An 18,519-nucleotide genomic window follows, 5' to 3' on the forward strand; every position below is an offset into this window, starting at 1 on the left:
GTTTGTCAGAAAAGTGAGGAGTGAAAAAACAAGTCAGGGCAAGGTGAGGATGGGGGAGAAGAAATTATCTCTGAAGACCAATGAATTCAAGTGAGAAACAACAACTCTGGTTTATATTTACCTACCCTGTTTACCAGATCCACCAGCCACCCGTGAGGCTCCTTGAACAATAAGAACAGGAAGAAATTAGCAGTTGCAACATCAATGCTAAACATTTGTCTACTGAAACAGACATTTGGACAGACACGTTCAGCCCATTAAGCCACATCTCAAATGGATGCACTATTACACAAATAAAACAATGTTTGTGACAGCTCCTGTGTTAAGTGTAGCCAGAGCTCTGGTTGGTTTTCATGAGCATCATCCTGTTTTGGACTCTGCCTGACATCACTGTCCATGTGCTGTGGCAACAGATCACAATGTGGCTGCTGACTCACAAGCAACTGTATTTATAGCACTGTGGAACATTACTTTCCCAAAGCAGCAGATGCAGAATTTTCTTTCTATGGCCACAAACTTGTTTCCTGAAGGAGAAATCAAATCCACTGATGCTGTTTTGGACCCACCCATCTGGAACAACTGTGACAAGAGAGTGCAAACCTCAAAAACTGCCTCCTTGCCAGTGTGTTTGAGTTGAAGGTATTTTATCCTTGACTGTCAGAAAAGCCTGAATTCTCTACTAGAACTGAACACTTGGAGTTATCCTGGTCATTTCACACTCAACAACCAAACAGATGTCAGTCCTTAGATACACAGATCCACCCGTTGTATGCTTCATGTCCCAAGTAACACACAGATTGTTGTGCTACTTTACCCATGAAAATACACCCATTTCTAAATGTAGCCTCTAACAGAGAACTGGAACAATGTGAGAGCACAAATTAATGTCTACAGACCAACATGCACTCCACATCTATTTGCAATAATTCTTGGTGACATACTTAAACTTTGTGTTACAAATACCTACTAAACAAGCAATCTTATCTGAAACAAAGACATCCACCCTAAAATTAGTTTTTGGGGCATGGCCATGCTTACCTTCTGAAAAGTGGATATGGGTGAGACAGCATGCATGTTCCCCTCCCCAAAGACTTCTGCCCAGTTTCTCTGGCACACCTTCATTCGATTCTTGAAATGATATTCATTGTCGGGATTAAATGCCTTGAAAGAAAAGCCCATGGCAATGAGCAGGTGCCTTATGTCAGCTTCAAAACTTATCTTGACAATATTTGACCTTTTCAGCTAAGCATTCTCCTGGCTGACAGTTAAAGATCTAGCAAAAAATAAAGCTGAATGCAAGCCCCCTGCTTCTGCCTCTCAGTTCTCACCATATAAAGCATTTTGAAGCCTTTATTCTGTAGAGACAATGTCCAATAACCATGTCAGCCAGAGGTCCATAAAACAGAGAACTGAACTCAAACTATCAGTTTTAAAAAATAAACAGTAAATTGACAAAAATGTGATTTTTTTTTTTTTTAACTGATAATTTTCAGAAGTTTTGAACAGCATCCACTCCTCTGAATTGCAGACTGGATGTAAAACATCTGCAGCAATCAATAGCTGCAGGTTTTAAGACAATGAACTACAACTTAAACAGTTGGAAAAAGGATCAGCTGCATAAATACAAAATGCCAACCAAATACCCAGATGTTAGAAACTGCATCAGAGTCAAATACCATTGTGAGCACACCAAGCAGGCCCACGGGGATGGGATCTTGTTTTACTCTTTCTGCAACCAGGTCCACCAGCAGCATGAGCATGTTGTAGATTCCTTCATGGATTTCAGTTCCCCACTTGTGAACAGCACTGGATGTCAACAGCTAGCAAGGGGAAAAAAAAGGTAATTTTTTAAAAAGTTTGAGCACAATCACAAACAAGAACAAATTTATCAACTCCTGAGACTGTTTTCAGAATAAATGTTTTCTTGGAATGCACTCTTCACTGTCTGGTGTGTTTTTCAGATGCTCTTTCTGCACTAATGGCTTAAGAGTTAATTCAATTTGTAATTTTGTGGAAGAACACCTTAAATCACAGTTTATGGCAGAAAATAAAATCTATCAAAGTGTTTCCATTTGCATGTACTAGTAGAGACCGTAACCTTTGCAAAGAACAACTAATATGAAACTAATCTGTTTGCAGATTGAACACACAACTATTAAATCTTGAAACAGGCAGCCATAAAGCTGCACTGATTAAGCTGAGGTAACCATTTACCAATTCCCACTTTTTGAGCAGCTTCTATTGGAAAACAAAGCACATGTACCAGAAGAGAGAGGTATTTAATGCTGCTTCCACCTACTGAAACATGTTCTTTAAATCTGGTTTCATGGCTGTTTATAAAGGACACTTGGCTGCTATCTGCAAATTTAACTTAATTTCTGCTGTGCCTGAACAGAAGCAGATAAAAAAACTTAACAGTTTAAATACAATCACTTTTTGTACCATTAATAGAGTTTATTGTAAATATTTCAGCAAATTGTAATTCAGCACATCCTGAACTTAGAAATCTAATGATTATCCTTCTGGAGGAACAATCTATATTTTTTATTTCATATGCAAAAAATACCAAGTGATATAAAACTATTGTATGTAAGATTAGTACTCTGAAAACTAAATGGAAAAAAATTATTTTTCCCTTAAATTTCTGCCTTCCTTAAATGGAATTATATTCTCAGTATTTTGACACTAGGGCAGAGTAACTCTTTAAAGGGTATTTATGTGTTTTTATACATATGGTCTAAAAACTGGGCAGGAAATTTAGGCAGTACTTAAAGTGGATGGAATTGTGGGAAGTCAATTACTTTGAGGAGCTCGACAGAGAAAATTCACCACAGCCCAGAGAAACACAGGGCACTGAGAACTGAGGTGGAAGATATAATTCTAAATGGATTGTGAACAGAATTTAGCAACCCTCTGAAGAAATAACAGAAAGAATAGTTAATGGAAATCTGACCATGAACTTGCCACCAGTGGCCATATCCAAGGGTCTTTAAACCTCTTTTTGGGCTCTAGTAATTACTACAGGGCTCTTAATTTAAGAGAAAAAAAACCCAAAAAGCTAAGTGCTAAAGCTGGTCAGAGTTACAAAACTGGGACCTTGTACAATTTAAATTCAAATTCCAATGATTTTAATCTAGGAAAATAATTTGAGTGTGATTTTATTCTAAGAACCCATGCAGTACTTGCCTGAAGTCTGTATTACAAAACACTATTCCCACCATGAACAACACAAAGAAACATTGAACTGACCTATTGTACCTACTTACCTTTTTAAATGCTTCAGGCATACATCTGTCCATAAACCTCTTGCAATTCTCATCAGAATCAGAAACACCTTTACAGAAAAGAGAGTGCTTTTTAACAGTATTTTAAAAAATTACTTTTTAAGATGACCTCAGGGATCTTGTTGCAAATTTAGAGGGAACACCAAACCAGCAGTAGTAAATGTGCTACTGTTCCTTCATAACTAGCATGCTTTTTAAACCACAAAAAGCATGACTTGAAAGAACTTGCCTTTCAGAACTAAGAATTAATTTCCCAATACCTTTTACAGCTTCTCCAAGCATTATTAGCACCATAAGTAACTTGTAACACAGTTTACGATTCATACGTTACTGATGCTTCACAGCCTCCCTCCAAAACCAAATTAAAGCACAGCCCTTTAACACAGATTGGAAACAGAGAAGCAAACCAGAACCACTTAACAACTTCTATTCTTCCAAGAGATTACAACATTCCTTTAGTCTGCCATCAAGCATGACTGAAAAACTATCTTGTACTCTCATTATACACCAGTTGTTGGGTGTGGTGCCTCCATAACACTCTTAACCCCAGCCAAAGTACTGAATAAGAAAAGTAAAATTCAGTTCTAATGCAATATAAGCATTTAACCAGGGAAAAACAACCACTTATACAAGCATGGTACAGCAGAGACTGAGATGACAGCTTGCTTTTATGAATGGAAAATAGCCAGCACAAGAAAAAAATGAGTCAGTAATTTAGCTCTGAAAAGATGTAATTCCCACAATTATTAGAACATAAAGAAACATGTGCGCCGCTTTTTGAAAAAAACTTAAGTAAATAAATTACTTTAGAGAGAAAGAAAAGAGATCAATGTTGTTTTCACAGCATTGGGTAGAACAGCTCACTGTTAACCACTTCACCAGAGATGTGGCTGTTGTGCAGGGTGCAAGTAAACAGCAACAAGATTAAAGTGAAAGAACACAACTGCACAATATTCTATCTGTGACACCCTCTGAACAGATAATCTGTGTAATTGTGAAAGGGAACTTACCCAGTCTTGCCAGGTAGGTGGATGCAATTAGGCACTTGCCTAGAGACTCCTCACGCTTGTAGGGTATGGACCAGTGATCTGTCAAAACTCTGCTCTCCAGTTCATACAAGTTGGTTGTTGGAAACTCAATCCCTTCACCAGAGCAATTCCCATTTTCATCATTTTTCTATGGGTGAAAAAAACAAAAACTCCAAGTGAAACAGTTTCCTAGGCACATTAAAGGGTTTAGAAAAGGCAGCTGTGCTTATAACAAGCATGTCAAATTCTCAACCCTGAGGCTCCTTGTGTTTTTCAAAGCAGAATTTAATATTTCAATTTGAAGGGATTACATACCTGGATGTATTTCATGTAAGTGATAACTACTATGTTTACATAACTAATTGCTAACTAATTGCCTATTTAAGCAGCAAATCTTGTTCCATAGCATATCAGATCCTAGAGCCAGGTGATAAGTACTTCCAGTCCCTGGGAGACTGTAGAGTATGAATTTTGATCTCCATAGATCTGCACATTAATCCTCTGCTCAACAACTCCTGTAGAATATGGGAATAATTTACTCTAAGGGAAGCCCGTTTCACCCCATCACATTAGAAATACAGGATACTGTTTCAGTACATCAAGGTTTTCTTTTACTAACTAATAATCTAAAGAAAAAATCTGCATCAAATACAGTTGTCCAACAAGGTAATGTAATTATCCCTCTCCTGAAGTAATAATGAGTTACTGGCAAGTACTCTGGAAGGTAAGAGGGAAAAGGCAAGCAGGTGACTGCAGCTAAGCTTTACAGGTTTCCTTGCTAGTGGCACTAAAGAGCAGCTATTTCTGTGCACAGGACACAGAATCACCCCCAGCTCCTCGCCAAATGCCATATGAGGTAACTGCCTCAGCAGCGCCAAAGAAAGAGTAGACAAGTTATTCATTTATTTTCTTTTGTTTATTTTTTAACCTCCCATAGATGCCAGGTACCCAATGTGTCAAAGAGTTCACATGGACTACCTTTCCCTGCCTCCACAACAGCAGGCAAAGCCAGCAGGAGAAAGGACAGAATGTCTGGATCAGGCCTGGCAGCGAGCAGGAGCCACTGTCGGAGACAGTGGAAAACAAGAACAGTGATGGTAACAAGATCCCACTGAGAAAGAAGCCAGGGACATGGAGGGAGGAAGGACAAGCAGGAAACACATCAGAAAGTAAAAACCAGACACTGTCAGGAAAGTGAATGGAACAACTAGAAAGGAATAGACCAAAAGAAAGAACTGAACTCTGGAGGAGATGGTATATCAAGAATGAAATCAATGTATGCACAAAGTGCTTCCAGCTTTCTCACTGCATTTGCTATTTGTAGGATTAGACCTGTTTTAAAAAAGCAAATGTGTCATTCACCTTCATAATAGTTCAAAACTATTAAGCCAAGGGAAAAGCAATTATACAGAGCTTAACCTTTAAAGTTCACGGACAGCACGCAGGCTGGAGTTACTAACGCTCTGGAGAGCAGCAGGACAATTTATAGGAACAGAACACTGCTTAGAAAAAAACACATACTGGTGCTTGGGAAATAAACTGCCACCCTTCTCCAACCCCTACTAAACACTCAGTCCTCAGTTTGTCTTTATGGGAAGCTGCATTTTAGCAGACCTGAATATCAGCTTCTGAAACTGTGGTCACCTGATCCAGCACTGTGCACGGAAACCTCAATGTAATTCCCATCTAGCAAATCATACCCTGTTTAAATACTTCAGGTTTTGGAGAAGGGATGCTTGAAGGTCTACATGAAAAGACACTGAAATTATTTAGAAGTATTTTTTAGGAATTAAACTGTTAATTATACAGCTTCTGTAAAGAACACCCATGCAGAAAACAAAACCATTTCCTACAGAAAATAAGTGTGCAGTTATAAAGAAAGTGCTCACAGTAACAGAGCAGGAATGAACTTTTAGAGTAATAAAGGCAGGCTGAGTATAACATAAAGACCCAATTACTGGGTGTTCAAGGACTACAGTTCAGCCCCAAATTGTAGCCAAGGAAAGCAACATTTCAACAAATGTTACAGAAGCAGAGCAACAGTTGTTTCACCCCTGGAGGAAAGTATCCACATTAAATAAACTCAGTGACAGCACCTGGTATCTCAAGAGGTGCAGAACAGCAATGCAGACCATCAACTGTAGCTGAAAAATTCCACTTCTTGTTGTGCTTTCCCATCTGCATCCAAGCAAGGCTGCTCATTAGTTACTGTTTCCACACAAGTGATTGCCAGGGTCCATGAGAATGGAAAGTGAAATAATACTTGTCCTTCACTGTACATTCAGCTCCCACATTATCATAAATTATGCTTAGAACATCTATTGTCAGATTAACTCTACAAACAGTGCAGTGAAAAGATGGTTTTACACAAAAAATGAGTGTGGTATTGGGAATATTGCTCTAATAATAATGGGAACTATTTGCATTGAAGGAGCATGCTTTTGGCACTTTCCAGGAATTAGAGGCAGTGAGGCTTCTTGCTTGACAGTGCTCTGCTAGTAAAACCATGTGCAGAAAGTATCAAGTTCATTTATTAATTTTAGAACACAGCACATCCACAAAGCTTCACAGCTACTGTGAAACTTGTGACAGTCTTAAACACACACCCAGGCAGTTTAAAACCCAAATTCCCCTCCAAACCATTAATAAATTTAACACTCTGTATTTCTGGGAGATTACAGCTATGTTCACATTATATTAGTGTAGACTGAGCTGGGTTTCTTAAAACAAATCTACTACAAGAAACAGTCTCTTTATACTGCTGCTCTTTCATAATTAGTGTCTCTCTGCACATGAAAAAGCCCAAACTGTTCACCACCCAATTTTTAAATAAATTTGGGCACTGCTCTTTAAAGTGAGGGATTTATTACCAGCAGCTGCTGCAGCAAGGTGAAACATCAGCTCAGTTCTTGCATCATCTTATGTTGGCTGGAGAGCTACACTCTACTGACAAAACTCCATGGAGGAAATAAAATATTTTGAAGAAAAATTATCATATATGTGAAAGTAAATAGGATACAAGGCCATGTCAGCCTCCCAAAAAGTGGCTTTCAGAATCTTGGCTTTGGGGAATTACATGGGGTCTTGGGGTTTGTTGGTTGTTTATATATATGTGTATATATGTACATATATATATATATATATAAAGTTATCTCCCTCCCCTCAAATTGGTGACTTCAGAATAGTGTCTGCCAGTTGATGATGATCTGTACCAGGACTCTGCAATTCTGGATGAACAGACTTAGCACTGCACTGGCCCCAAACATGATAAGGATTTGTAGGGATGTTCTTCTTTAGAATAGCAAAAAGCAAAAAATAAAACCCAACCCTAGTAACCAATTGGGTTACTAACCCTAGTAACCAATGGATCATCTAAAGATAAACTGTCTAAAAGGCTCCTACAATCCCTCTTTTCTGCAGTAGGAAGTCATGGTGATAAATCTATGACTATTTCTGCAGCTGAAATTCTGAGACCAACAAACTTGCTGACAAACCTTTAATATAGTTTTCCATGCCTTATGATATATCTCATATTGCACAAAAGCCCTGAAGATCCCCTCATTCTAACAGTCTTGGCTCTTCTGGCTTATTTTCAAGGTGTGAAAATGCAGTTGTGGCTAAACACACACACAGGCTCCCAGGAGAAATACCCTCACAGGAACAGGCTCAAACACTGATTTCAAGATTCCCTCTCGGGGGACCTGGAACCTCCCAGATTTGCTTGCAAGGCTGAATAAACAAAAATTGTTCAACATCTGATCCATAAAGCATTGCTTAAATCTGTAGCATAAAACTTTCTATTGAAGAGTAGCACAGAACAAAGATTAGTGCAAAAAGTGAAATATGAATTAACTTTAATTGCCAAAAGGTCACTGTTTAAAGCTTCAAAATGTATTCATGCAGTATTCAGCTAATTAACTCATCAAACACTGTTTAACTAAAGCCACTGACAGTTCTCATTCCAGTCACTTTACGTACAATAACAAGGAGTTTAAGACTTGTTTTGATTCTAATTGACAGCCTTAGTAATGAAATTACAGTCAAATAATAATTTAGATTCGTTAATTTGATTTTGATAGGAGGCTACCAACAGAATCTATTATCACCATAGCTAAGTCACATTATGTGCTCTTGAATCCAGTATAACTTGGAAAACAAAACCACAAACTCACGTTTCTTTCAACAAGCAACAGGATCAGACTTTCTAAGACACCAGCAGACCAAGCAGTTACCTCCACCTCCTGCCTCTCTAATAAGTGATTTTCACGAAACAACCATCATTTTATAGCCAAGAAAACAGATTTTTAAAGTTTCATTGCATTACTACAAAAAAACAACCACAAAACCTTGTTATTATGTACCTACAAACAGGACAAAGTTTAACTGCCCTGAAAAGCAGTAATGAAAACAAAGCATAAAACCCGAACTAGCAGAGAAAAATTTTAGGTTCGCTTTTCAGTTTTCACAGACATAGTCAACATAAAGAAATCAATTTCTCAATGCTACAGCTTTTCCGGCTGCCAAGTGTCAGCAGGGATTCTCCCCTGTGCCACAGCACTGCTGTACCACTCACAAGTGTTTGCAGAGCACTGCAACGCTCAGGTGGAGGCAAGGTGAGAGAAATACATCAAATACCCATAAAAACACAGCATTTCTCTGCTCTGATGTACTGTGCCCATCAATTTGTGAGAGAAGCTATGAATCTTGAAGTCATGACCTGACAGTCCCTCCACCTGCCAGACAATTGATTAAACCAGCTTTTACTTTCACACCAGGATGTCAAACCCTTTTTTTCTTTTAATTAAGTCCTAAAAGGGGGATATTCTGTTACCTAGAACTGAAACACAAAGGTAAGAATTCAAAGCCATTCTAATAACTCAAAGCTACCACCTTGCACTTAACTAAGAACAAGGTATTGAATGTTTAAAAACAATGCTCACATTTTCATACCTGGAACCTATTTGCTCTTTATAAACTGATATTCCAGACAATTAAAGCAAGCTTGGTCTCCTCTTGTGACTATGTCAGTACTGCTAAGACTCAAAAAATGGTGTCATGTATGGGATACATGACACATTAAACATAATATATACACATATATAAAACATATACATTTTTTATATAGATATATAAAATATATACATATAGATAAAACATTATGTTTCTTATCTGGCAATAAGAAAACCCACTGTGATTTCCTGCATGTACTGACAAACAGATATTTACTTGTAAAGTATTGTCATAGTTTTTAACTGTTTTAAGTCCTAAAGAGATATAGAATTTCATCCACAGGTGAAATTTTAAGTCCAGTAACAGAATCATTTTTGCTAATGTTCTGATAAGAGAACATAAGTTTGTTGTGAGATACACAGATGTTTTGCTTTGTTCTTTCTTCAGATAAAAGAAGCTCTTAAAATTTCTACTATGGACTACCTTACACAAACAAATGCAGTCTTGTCACAAGAAAAAATGCTAGTATTTTGTCATGCTAATATAAAAGAATTATTCCAATCTAGTACTAAAGGAAAATAAATCCTCCTTTACAGACTCCACCTGACGCTGATCTGGACCCTTATCCCATCATAGAGATGCCCTAAGAAAAAACAAATTTATTTAGTGAACGTTCTCAAAAACGTTTTAGACACTGACCTTAACTGAGAGTTGCACAAGGACACCATCAAGGATGCATGCTTACACTAAACCCTTAGTAGCTGTAAAGGATTACAACAAATTATAACCACAAAAACCCTATGGCTCCACCTTCCCTCTGACCCCCATCTCTCACAACCAAAAATTGTGTAAGATGGGAATTAAGAACACAACATGAATTTGAAAAATAAAAATAAATTCAGCAGAGCTAAGAATTGACTCAAGAGTTTCTGAAAAGATGGGTTGTACTCTCTCCCTGATTTCCAGGGTGATGGTGTGTTGTTACCAGGCAATACTCCCTTGATGTACTTGTCTACTTGTTCAAAGATAAACATAGTCCTGAGCATCACAGCAAAACAAAACAACTGAGGCTCTGTAAAAATAGCACTTGAATTAACACCTCCATTTGAAAATATAAACATACATAAAAAAAACTCCTTCAAAAATTCAAGGAGCCTCTTTGCCCTTTTATACTGCTATTACCACAGTATTGAGTGAAATCTGAGGCAGAGATTCACTACAGCCACTTTTGGGAACATGTTTTTAAGTCTGATGAGTTGTAGGTGAGGGAGAGGTTGTGGAAAGCACTGTTAGGAATGCCATTCATAAGGAACCAAGAAAACACTTATCTTCCGTGTGTTTTCACTATTGCCTGTGGATATATTTAAAAACTTCTCTATTAGTGTAACTACAAACAGCCAGACACGGAGTCAACACCACTATTCCTCCCAAGCCTCGAGTTTTCATAAGCACAAAACCCCATACTTGTTCCTAAATAACCCAGAACAACTTGGTGTGATATCAGATAAACATTGTGCTTTAAAACAATAAAACCATGAATCACAAGCATTTAACATTTCAATACTTAAAATTAAATCAATACTTGTATCTCCCTTTGCCAAAACACCAGGAATTAATAGAGAAGTGCTGCAGAACTACTACATAAAGTATTTACTGTAACATTTTAGTGACCAAAGGTCAGGCTCTGGAAAGGAAAATTAATTCAATAATGCTGCTAAACACTCATCTATACTTCTACTGATGTATAGTGAGACAGAAACCAGAACTCACAAAGCAGCTGATTTTAACAGTGTATAATTACAAAATTGTGACTAACTAACATGAAAAAATGTTTAACTGCCTTTCAAGGTCATTTTGCTGGGCATCAGAAAAGCCAGAACTGTTGTAAAGTAGTGGCAGGAAGATCAAGTGGCAAGAAACACTGGGAACATTGGCTTTTAAAATTAATTTTTAATTTGGCCCCTGAAACATATATGCTAAAGGCTATTCCTACAGCAGCACAAATACGTGTTTTTTTCAAAATAAAAGCTTACAAAAGAAACGGGCACTTCCTCTTTGCCCTCCTCATACAAAGAGCTACTGTTCCTTAATCCAAAAGCAATCCAAATGATTTGCTGGAATTAACTTCTAACACTGGCTAATTTGTTTTTATTCTCATTCTTCCTCAGTATTTCACTTCCTTATTAAACAGCTGCCACAGAATAGCACTGTAAACTGGGAAGATGACCAAAAAATGCTTCCAGAGGACATTATACCAGAGACACTTCCTGCCCAGCTGAGAACTTGGCTGTACAGAGCTGTCTCCCACCTTCACTGACCCTGCAGGCATCACCTTCACCAATGAACCAGTAATAAGAGAGTGCTCCTCTCAATCCAGCAATTACTCTAACGATCACATTACATGATAATGACTTTGTGAGTTACTCAAAACAAAGCTTACATTTAAAATTAACCAGTTGCACCTCTCAGTATCACCCCTACTTCCCTAACTTCATGTAGCATCTCTATTAGTCTGTGCTATATCAAGAATGAAACCCAGAGTGTTTTCTTACAAATGCTTTCAAGGAAGTGTTGTTAATGGAATCAGAATATAGAAAGAGGTTCCACACCAGGGCCACTTATTTTTGAAAACAGTGATGCTGAAAACCAGGAGTGCTAAAATACTAATTCCACTTGACATTCTAATGGCATCCAGCCAGGGACTCGATGCCAGAATCCACCACAGAGCTTTATTTGATTGCTTAATTGTTTTACAAGGCCAATTCGTAGACAAGCCACACTGTAAAACTTCCACATGAGAATGCAAGAAATACTCACTTTTGCAAAGCTCAAGACTACTTACAAGAGAGGAGACTGACTTTAAATGTGCAGAATTGTAGCGTGAAATCCATCTCCTTTGCTTGAAGGCTAAATACCTTCTTTGTCTTTAAATAAATACAGCTCCTTCCATTCAAAGATCAAAGAACTTCACAAGCCTAACGTCCATGGTTCTCCTAATAAAGCACACCCCATTATCCTCATTTTACACATTAAAAGCTAAACCAGAGGTTAAGTTACACACCCACCGTGACACAGCACATCTGTGGCAGAACTGCTTTCAGTCCTGAGCTTTAATAATGAGGAGAGGTAGGGTTTGAACACCACAGTTCTGCAGCATGACTAGTGAGAATGTTCCTGGCACTGGCACTCACTACAGTTGCTGGCCTGTTTTTTTCACAAAATCTCTTCTCTTGCAGTCAAACAGCACCTCAAAAGCAATCTTGGACAAGTTTTATTATAAACCTTACCTAGTAAAATCTGGCATGTATGAGCTTTTGATCCAGTTCAACTAAAAAAACATAAAATCAAAAGAGCACATGCTGTAGGGGACAGGAATAGCCAGGGGGTAATATAATCTGTTCATCACAATTTAGCCAAAAGGTCATAGTAATGGCTCTCAGAAGCTGTTTTAAAAGCAAATTAAGATTGTTTTAGTAAAGGTTATACAAACCATTGATATATGTTTAATATCTTTACCTGCCCCACCCAACAATTTCAAGTTATTTGGTCACAATCCCCACATTCGTGTAGCCTCCTCCACCCCATTCCTCTGAGACTCATTAAAGCCAGCAATTGTGGCACTTGTGGCAATTCATGGACACACTGACAGACGTTGTCATCACACTCATTTATAGTCTTGCCTTAAATTATAAGGATTTAGCAGCAGATCATAAAGCAGCTTATCTGTCAGTCAGATGAAGAGATGAGCATAGCATCCTTCACCCGCCTCCCAAGCTCAGAATCACACCGTGACAGTCTGCACGCTGCCTGAGGAATAAACACAGAAACCCCGCATCCTGCCAAAATGCAAGATTTACTTCTGTCAGCAGACATAAACATAGAAGCTATGTCAAACACACAAAGCTACCTCTTGGAAAAGCAGGTGACCTCAGTCTATCAGTGTGGTTTGGTGCTACAAAGGGCAAAACTTCCAAACAGCTGTAAACCTCAAGCTGAACTTCCTGCGCTTTCAGGAAGACTGCACAAATGAACTGAAGCCCCCTTTGCATTTCCAAGTTTGTCTGGCCTTTTTCTTTTGATGAGTTAAGTGTGGTCATGATACCAGCATCAATGCCAAAGGTACACCACACCTATTAACCTAAAACTGAGGCAATTGGGAAACACCAGCCTGCTGAAATGGAAGTTTTAACCTCATGAAATTGAAATTTATGCACATCTCCACCTCAAGCCTCATACAGAAAGCAAGCACAGGGAATATATAGGGCCAGCTCACAGCAGCTATCTTGCTTCTGAGCCAGTTACTCTAAATTCAGGCTTCTTAAACACTTGCAGACAGCCCTGAAGCCCAGCAGTCTGGACCACTGAAAGAGGATTCACTCTGATTTTTAAAATCTTATCTACAGAAAACATGTTTTAACTAGTATGATATGTATCTGGTTGCTGTGCTTCTCTCAAAGAAAACCACTATACAAGCCTTTCTTTGATCCACATGAATGCTGAACAGATTCTAACATTATGTAATAGAGACCAAATAAGCATATGCAAACATAATGGATTCATTACTGATTAGGGAAAATGTAAAGTGTTTAATCATTCATAGACCTATTCTTATATGCATGCTAAAGTGTGCTCAGCCAAAAAAAACATGTCAATTCAAAGTACAGACCTGTTATACGCATCTTGAAGAATGACTGAAGCATCCTTTTTATTTTTAAATTATAACATCTAATCCTAACTTTTGTTCATGAAGCATTAGACTGGAACATTTTACTCGGGGGAAAATTTCTAAGAATTGCTCTCCTGTGATTTATCTCCTCTTTATCTCCTGTTGCTGATATATAAAATCCAAAAATCTAACACACCACTTCCTCCCCACTGAAGAAAACTGGTATTATGAAGAGAAGGAGGAATACACACTCAAAGAGCTGTTAGAGAGATGATACTGAGAGGAAGAAAACCAGAAATAACATCTGAATTACCACAAGACAGCAGGGGGTACAATATGTTTCACCATAATGTGTATGACTACAATGAATAATATAGCTGCTTCTGCATTGGCTTTCTGTACAGCTTCATATGCCATAAACTTCTGCTAAATGGAAAACTACTGATTAACCTGATTAATTACTGATTAACCACTTGAAGAATAGCTGTAGCTTATTAAATGTTATGTTAGATCACAGCTGACGAATTTAAAAAGCCAAGAACTGACCATATATCACTTTCCCCCTTTCATAAAATGTATGTCAAAAGGTGTTAAATTGTACTGCAGTGTTAGACAAATATGCACAGGCAACAATTCCAATCTCAGGACTTTTACAGATGTAACTCCTTTATTACAAAAATACTGTTTTGCACACACGTGCAAGAGTTGACAGATGCTCATATGCAAATGAATCCAATTACTAAGTTGAGGCATGAATTTATATAAATTTTTATGTAGCAAGACACCTCCATCCTTCTGAAATGCCTGCTCTGTGCAGTGATTTACCTACATTGAAATGTTTTGACTTCTCTCCTGTGGCTTAAAAAGAACACAAGTCAGAGCAAACAAGAACGTGAGTGGCAAAGGAAACTATTCTAAAGCGTAAGTAAATTTGATGAGAAATACCGGATGAAATAATGGAGGGTGGGAGAATCCTCTGAGAGTTGTCAAAGTGCCATTTGTAATGGGAACAAGAGCAGGGAAAAAATTGCTTCTCTGAAGTTTACACTGACAGCTTCTCTTGAAATGTCACACTGACAAGCCAGACTGTCCCAGCTATAACTACATCCAACCCAAATGCCAACAAAAACTCTCATTCACTCTCAATCCTTCACAGGAAAGGCTGGAAACCAGTTCCCTGGCGCTTCGGTCAGGGCAGTTAAAGAGCGGCTCCGTCTCTGCGTGGCATACATGCCATCCCCGGATCACCTTACCCCACAAGCACACATCAGCAGCTTAGAGGAGCTCAGGATCTAACCCAGTTAATTCAGTGAGCAGGATCACCTATCTTTATTCCGCAGGGCTGGACGTCAATACGCCGAGGCTACGGATACGGATGATCCGTGCAAGTGTAGTTACGCACCAGATACGCCCATGGATTCTTCACAAATGTATTTATAGACACACACACACATGCATGCACAGAAAGGGAGCACTTTTCTGGCACAGAAAACCCTCAGGATACTCTTCATTGGAGCCTGAGAGGCTACACGAGGTTCCCTGGTTTTATTCATGAGCTTAAGCATCTGCTTTTGACCACTTCTTGAGACAGAGACTGCGCAAGGTGGCCCTTTGGTATCACACAGGGGGGCTTTCAGCTGTTCTCATCCCCACGAGTCCCATAGCCTGGACACTACTAATTAGCTCTTTTCTAACGAGCACTCTGTGAAGTTCTGGGAAAAAGACCAGGAGGAGGAGAAGGCTTTACAGGAAAGCAGTGCAAGACTGTTCCGACAGCAAGGAGAGTACCATGAGTGTATCTGCTGGCTGAAGAGTTCAGAGTTCTGGAAGAGGATGGAAGAGAGAGAAAGGCAAACAAGGAGGAAGGAGAGAACCTGGGAAAGGCTGACATTCTCCAGCACTCCTGTCTACTTCAGTTTTGTTTTAGATCACAGCCCTAAGTTATGAGTTAAAGCTCTGTTCCGAAAAACATTTGCCCTCACTGCGTTCCTACTTCAAAACTTACGCTCAGATTATCCAAATAAAACTGTACGTAAAGTCATACCCACACTGCGCTTTCTTTAACATTGTGCAAACAGTTAAAAAAAAATAGACAGCCCTTAGTCACCGGGATTATGCAAGAAGGCACAAGAGGGGGAGCGAAAAGCAGAGCCCTACGGTAGCCACACATTCCTGGAATGCCAAGGAAAACCCTGGGTGCGCTTCACCTTGCAGCGATCGCAGGGAACGGGCTCGGGAGCGCGCGGGGCGGGCGGCGGGCGGGCGATGCGGGGGGATGAGGAGCCCCCGGCCCGGAGACTGACGGCGGGGGGTCCCCGAGCACCTCCCGCCGGCCCCATGTCCGGGCCGACCCCCGCCCGCCGGGCCCCGGCAGCGGGGAGGCTCCCACCGCCCCGGGACCCCGCGCCCGCAGCTCACCTCGGTCTCCACCACTTCGTGGTAAGCGGGCGGCGGGTCGAAGCCGCCCCCGCCTCCTCCGCCGTCCCCGTCGCCGCCGCGGGGGCCCTGCCCGCCGGCGGGGGGGCCGTGCCCGCCCGGCGGGCCCTGCCCGCTCTCCATGGGCTCGTAGCCGCCGTAGTGGAGGCCGGGCCGCTCGTTGGTGAGCAGCGCCACGGCCTCGTTGATGTCGTTCTTGGCCAGGCGCAGGGCCTTGCGGATGGCGGCCGCGTCCGAGAAGCCCATGCACAGCAGCGTGGTCATGTGCTGCTCCTCCTCGCTCTCCATGGCCGCGCCGGGGAGCGGGGCAGGAGGAGGAGGAGGAGGAGGAGGAGGAGGAGGAGGAGGAGGAGGAAGAAGAAGAGGCCGGGGCCGGGGGGGAACCCCCGCGGACCGAGAGGCGCCGGGCTCAGGCGCTGCCCGCCCCGCGCGCCGCCATGTTGCCGGGAGCGCCGCTCCCCTCCCGCCGCCGCCGCCGCGGCGGCCGCCCCGCCCCGCCCCTCCGAGCGCGCCCCCGCCCTGGCCCCGCCCCTCCCTGCCCCGCCCCCCGCGCGCACCCCGGGCCCTGCCCCAGCCCCGCCCCCGGCCCGGCCCGGAAGCGGCGGCGAAGCCCCGGCCGGGGAGCGCCCGCCGGGCCCGCGTCACGTGACGGGGGGGGGGGATGAATGGACCGGCGTGGGAAGGGGGCGTGGCCCGGGGGCACGTGAGGGCGGGCGGCGTTGTGAGGGGAGCGGGCACCCGCACCGGGATGGGAACGGGAACGGGGACAGGAACGGAGATGGGGACCGGAATGACGATGTGCAGCAGGATCTGGACCGGGGATGAGGACTGGGACGAGGATTTGGACCTGGATTAGGATCCGGGATGCGGATAGGGATCGGGACCGCGATCAGGACGGGGACCGGCGGCGGGACCTGGCGGTGTCTCACGTCCTGCCGGGGATGGGCAGCCCGGGACAGGCCTCCTGGCGCTGCCGGTAGTGCCGCCGCTCATGACGGCTGTTCTCCGTGGGCAGGTGCCGGTGGGGCACGGCCGGCGGAGCACGGCGGGCCCGGCGGGCGGCAGAGCGCAGCCCGTGGGGATCTGAGGGCCGGAGCGAGCGGCGGGGCTGGCGGGGACAGCTGCGCCCTTGGCTGAGGGAATGGGGTCGGTTCTATGGCCAAGCCAACTCCCGGAGCCTGCAGCGGCTGCTCCTGCCCCTGGAGTGGCGGCTGGGAGTGCAGTGGGAGTGCTGGGAGGATGCTTTGGCTCCGGGGAGCACATCGTGGAGTTAGGGATTGCATCCTTTCAGGATATAATATTAGGAAAGTCAGCCCTGTGAATGTGGTGAAGCCCTGGCACAGGGTGCCCAGAGAAGCTGTGGCTGCCCCTGGATCCCTGGAAGTGTCCAGGGCCAGGTTGGATGGGGGTTGGAGCAACCTGGGACAGTGGAAGGTGTCCCTGCTCATGGCAGGGGTTGGGTCTAGGTGATCTTTAAGGTACCTTCTAACCCAAATCATTCTGTGTATACACAATGAAGCAGAGTACAATCAGAAAAAAAACCAAATTCTAGAGCCCAAAGCAGAGAGAAAGTTGTATGTGTTCTTTAAACACACTTGGTGAACTCTTATGGTGCACAGAAGTCAGCAGATCTGGATCTCCTGGCACTCTCCCAGGCAAAATTTATTACCTCATTGTAACAATGTATTTTCTGTGTCCAGAGAAGTGGAGGAAGGAGGAAACAGATAAAAGATTTGTCAAGATCAGTACTGGTATCTACATATAAACATTTGGGTTTGGAGGCTCATGTTTTGAGGCAAACTATTTTGTGTTAACAGTGACTGACCCTGGGGTTAAGGAATCCAGAAACCCCTGTCTGATGTCTCAGATACAAATCACATTCAGCATAAAAGAAACTTTCAATTGTAGGGGGCACAAGCAGTATTTAGGTCTCTAACATGAACTTTCAGAGTGTGGTGTTAGTCTTTGAAAGAGACAAACTGATGGATCAGTCTATTGGACTGGCAGATTCTGGATTAATTTTTAGATTGCAGTATGGCATCAGTGATCTTATTTTCCTTATTTACTTTCCTCAAAAGTAATCACAGCTCCTTCTTCTTGCTCAGTCCTCTCTGATTTTCTCTAAGCTGACATTCAGTGGAATGGAGATAATGTG

General features: G+C 42.0%; 1 protein-coding gene across 2 annotated transcripts in view; it reads right to left on the reverse strand.

Moving 5' to 3' along the window:
- The window catches only part of USP24 (ubiquitin specific peptidase 24), a 61,065-nt gene extending 44,283 nt beyond the window's left edge, over positions 1 to 16,782 (reverse strand). The window contains exons 1-6 of one of the 2 annotated variants that reach the window (XR_015773366.1): positions 16,347 to 16,782; positions 4,295 to 4,460; positions 3,267 to 3,334; positions 1,677 to 1,820; positions 1,039 to 1,161; positions 126 to 161 (exon numbers count right to left, since the gene is read on the reverse strand). Coding sequence is in view for 1 of the 2 variants with exons in the window: in XM_014250715.2 (XP_014106190.2) it covers positions 126 to 161; positions 1,039 to 1,161; positions 1,677 to 1,820; positions 3,267 to 3,334; positions 4,295 to 4,460; positions 16,347 to 16,652 (843 nt within the window). In the remaining variant the exon portion in view is untranslated. The remainder of the gene's footprint in view (positions 1 to 125; positions 162 to 1,038; positions 1,162 to 1,676; positions 1,821 to 3,266; positions 3,335 to 4,294; positions 4,461 to 16,346) is intronic. The other variant, XM_014250715.2, reaches the window with a different exon arrangement.
- Positions 16,783 to 18,519: the final 1,737 nt, after the last annotated feature.

The sequence above is a fragment of the Pseudopodoces humilis genome, chromosome 10 (assembly GCF_049639895.1).
Source record: "Pseudopodoces humilis isolate 2021_Gansu_Grassland_sample_001 chromosome 10, ASM4963989v1, whole genome shotgun sequence".
NCBI classification, from domain to species: Eukaryota; Metazoa; Chordata; class Aves; order Passeriformes; family Paridae; genus Pseudopodoces; species Pseudopodoces humilis.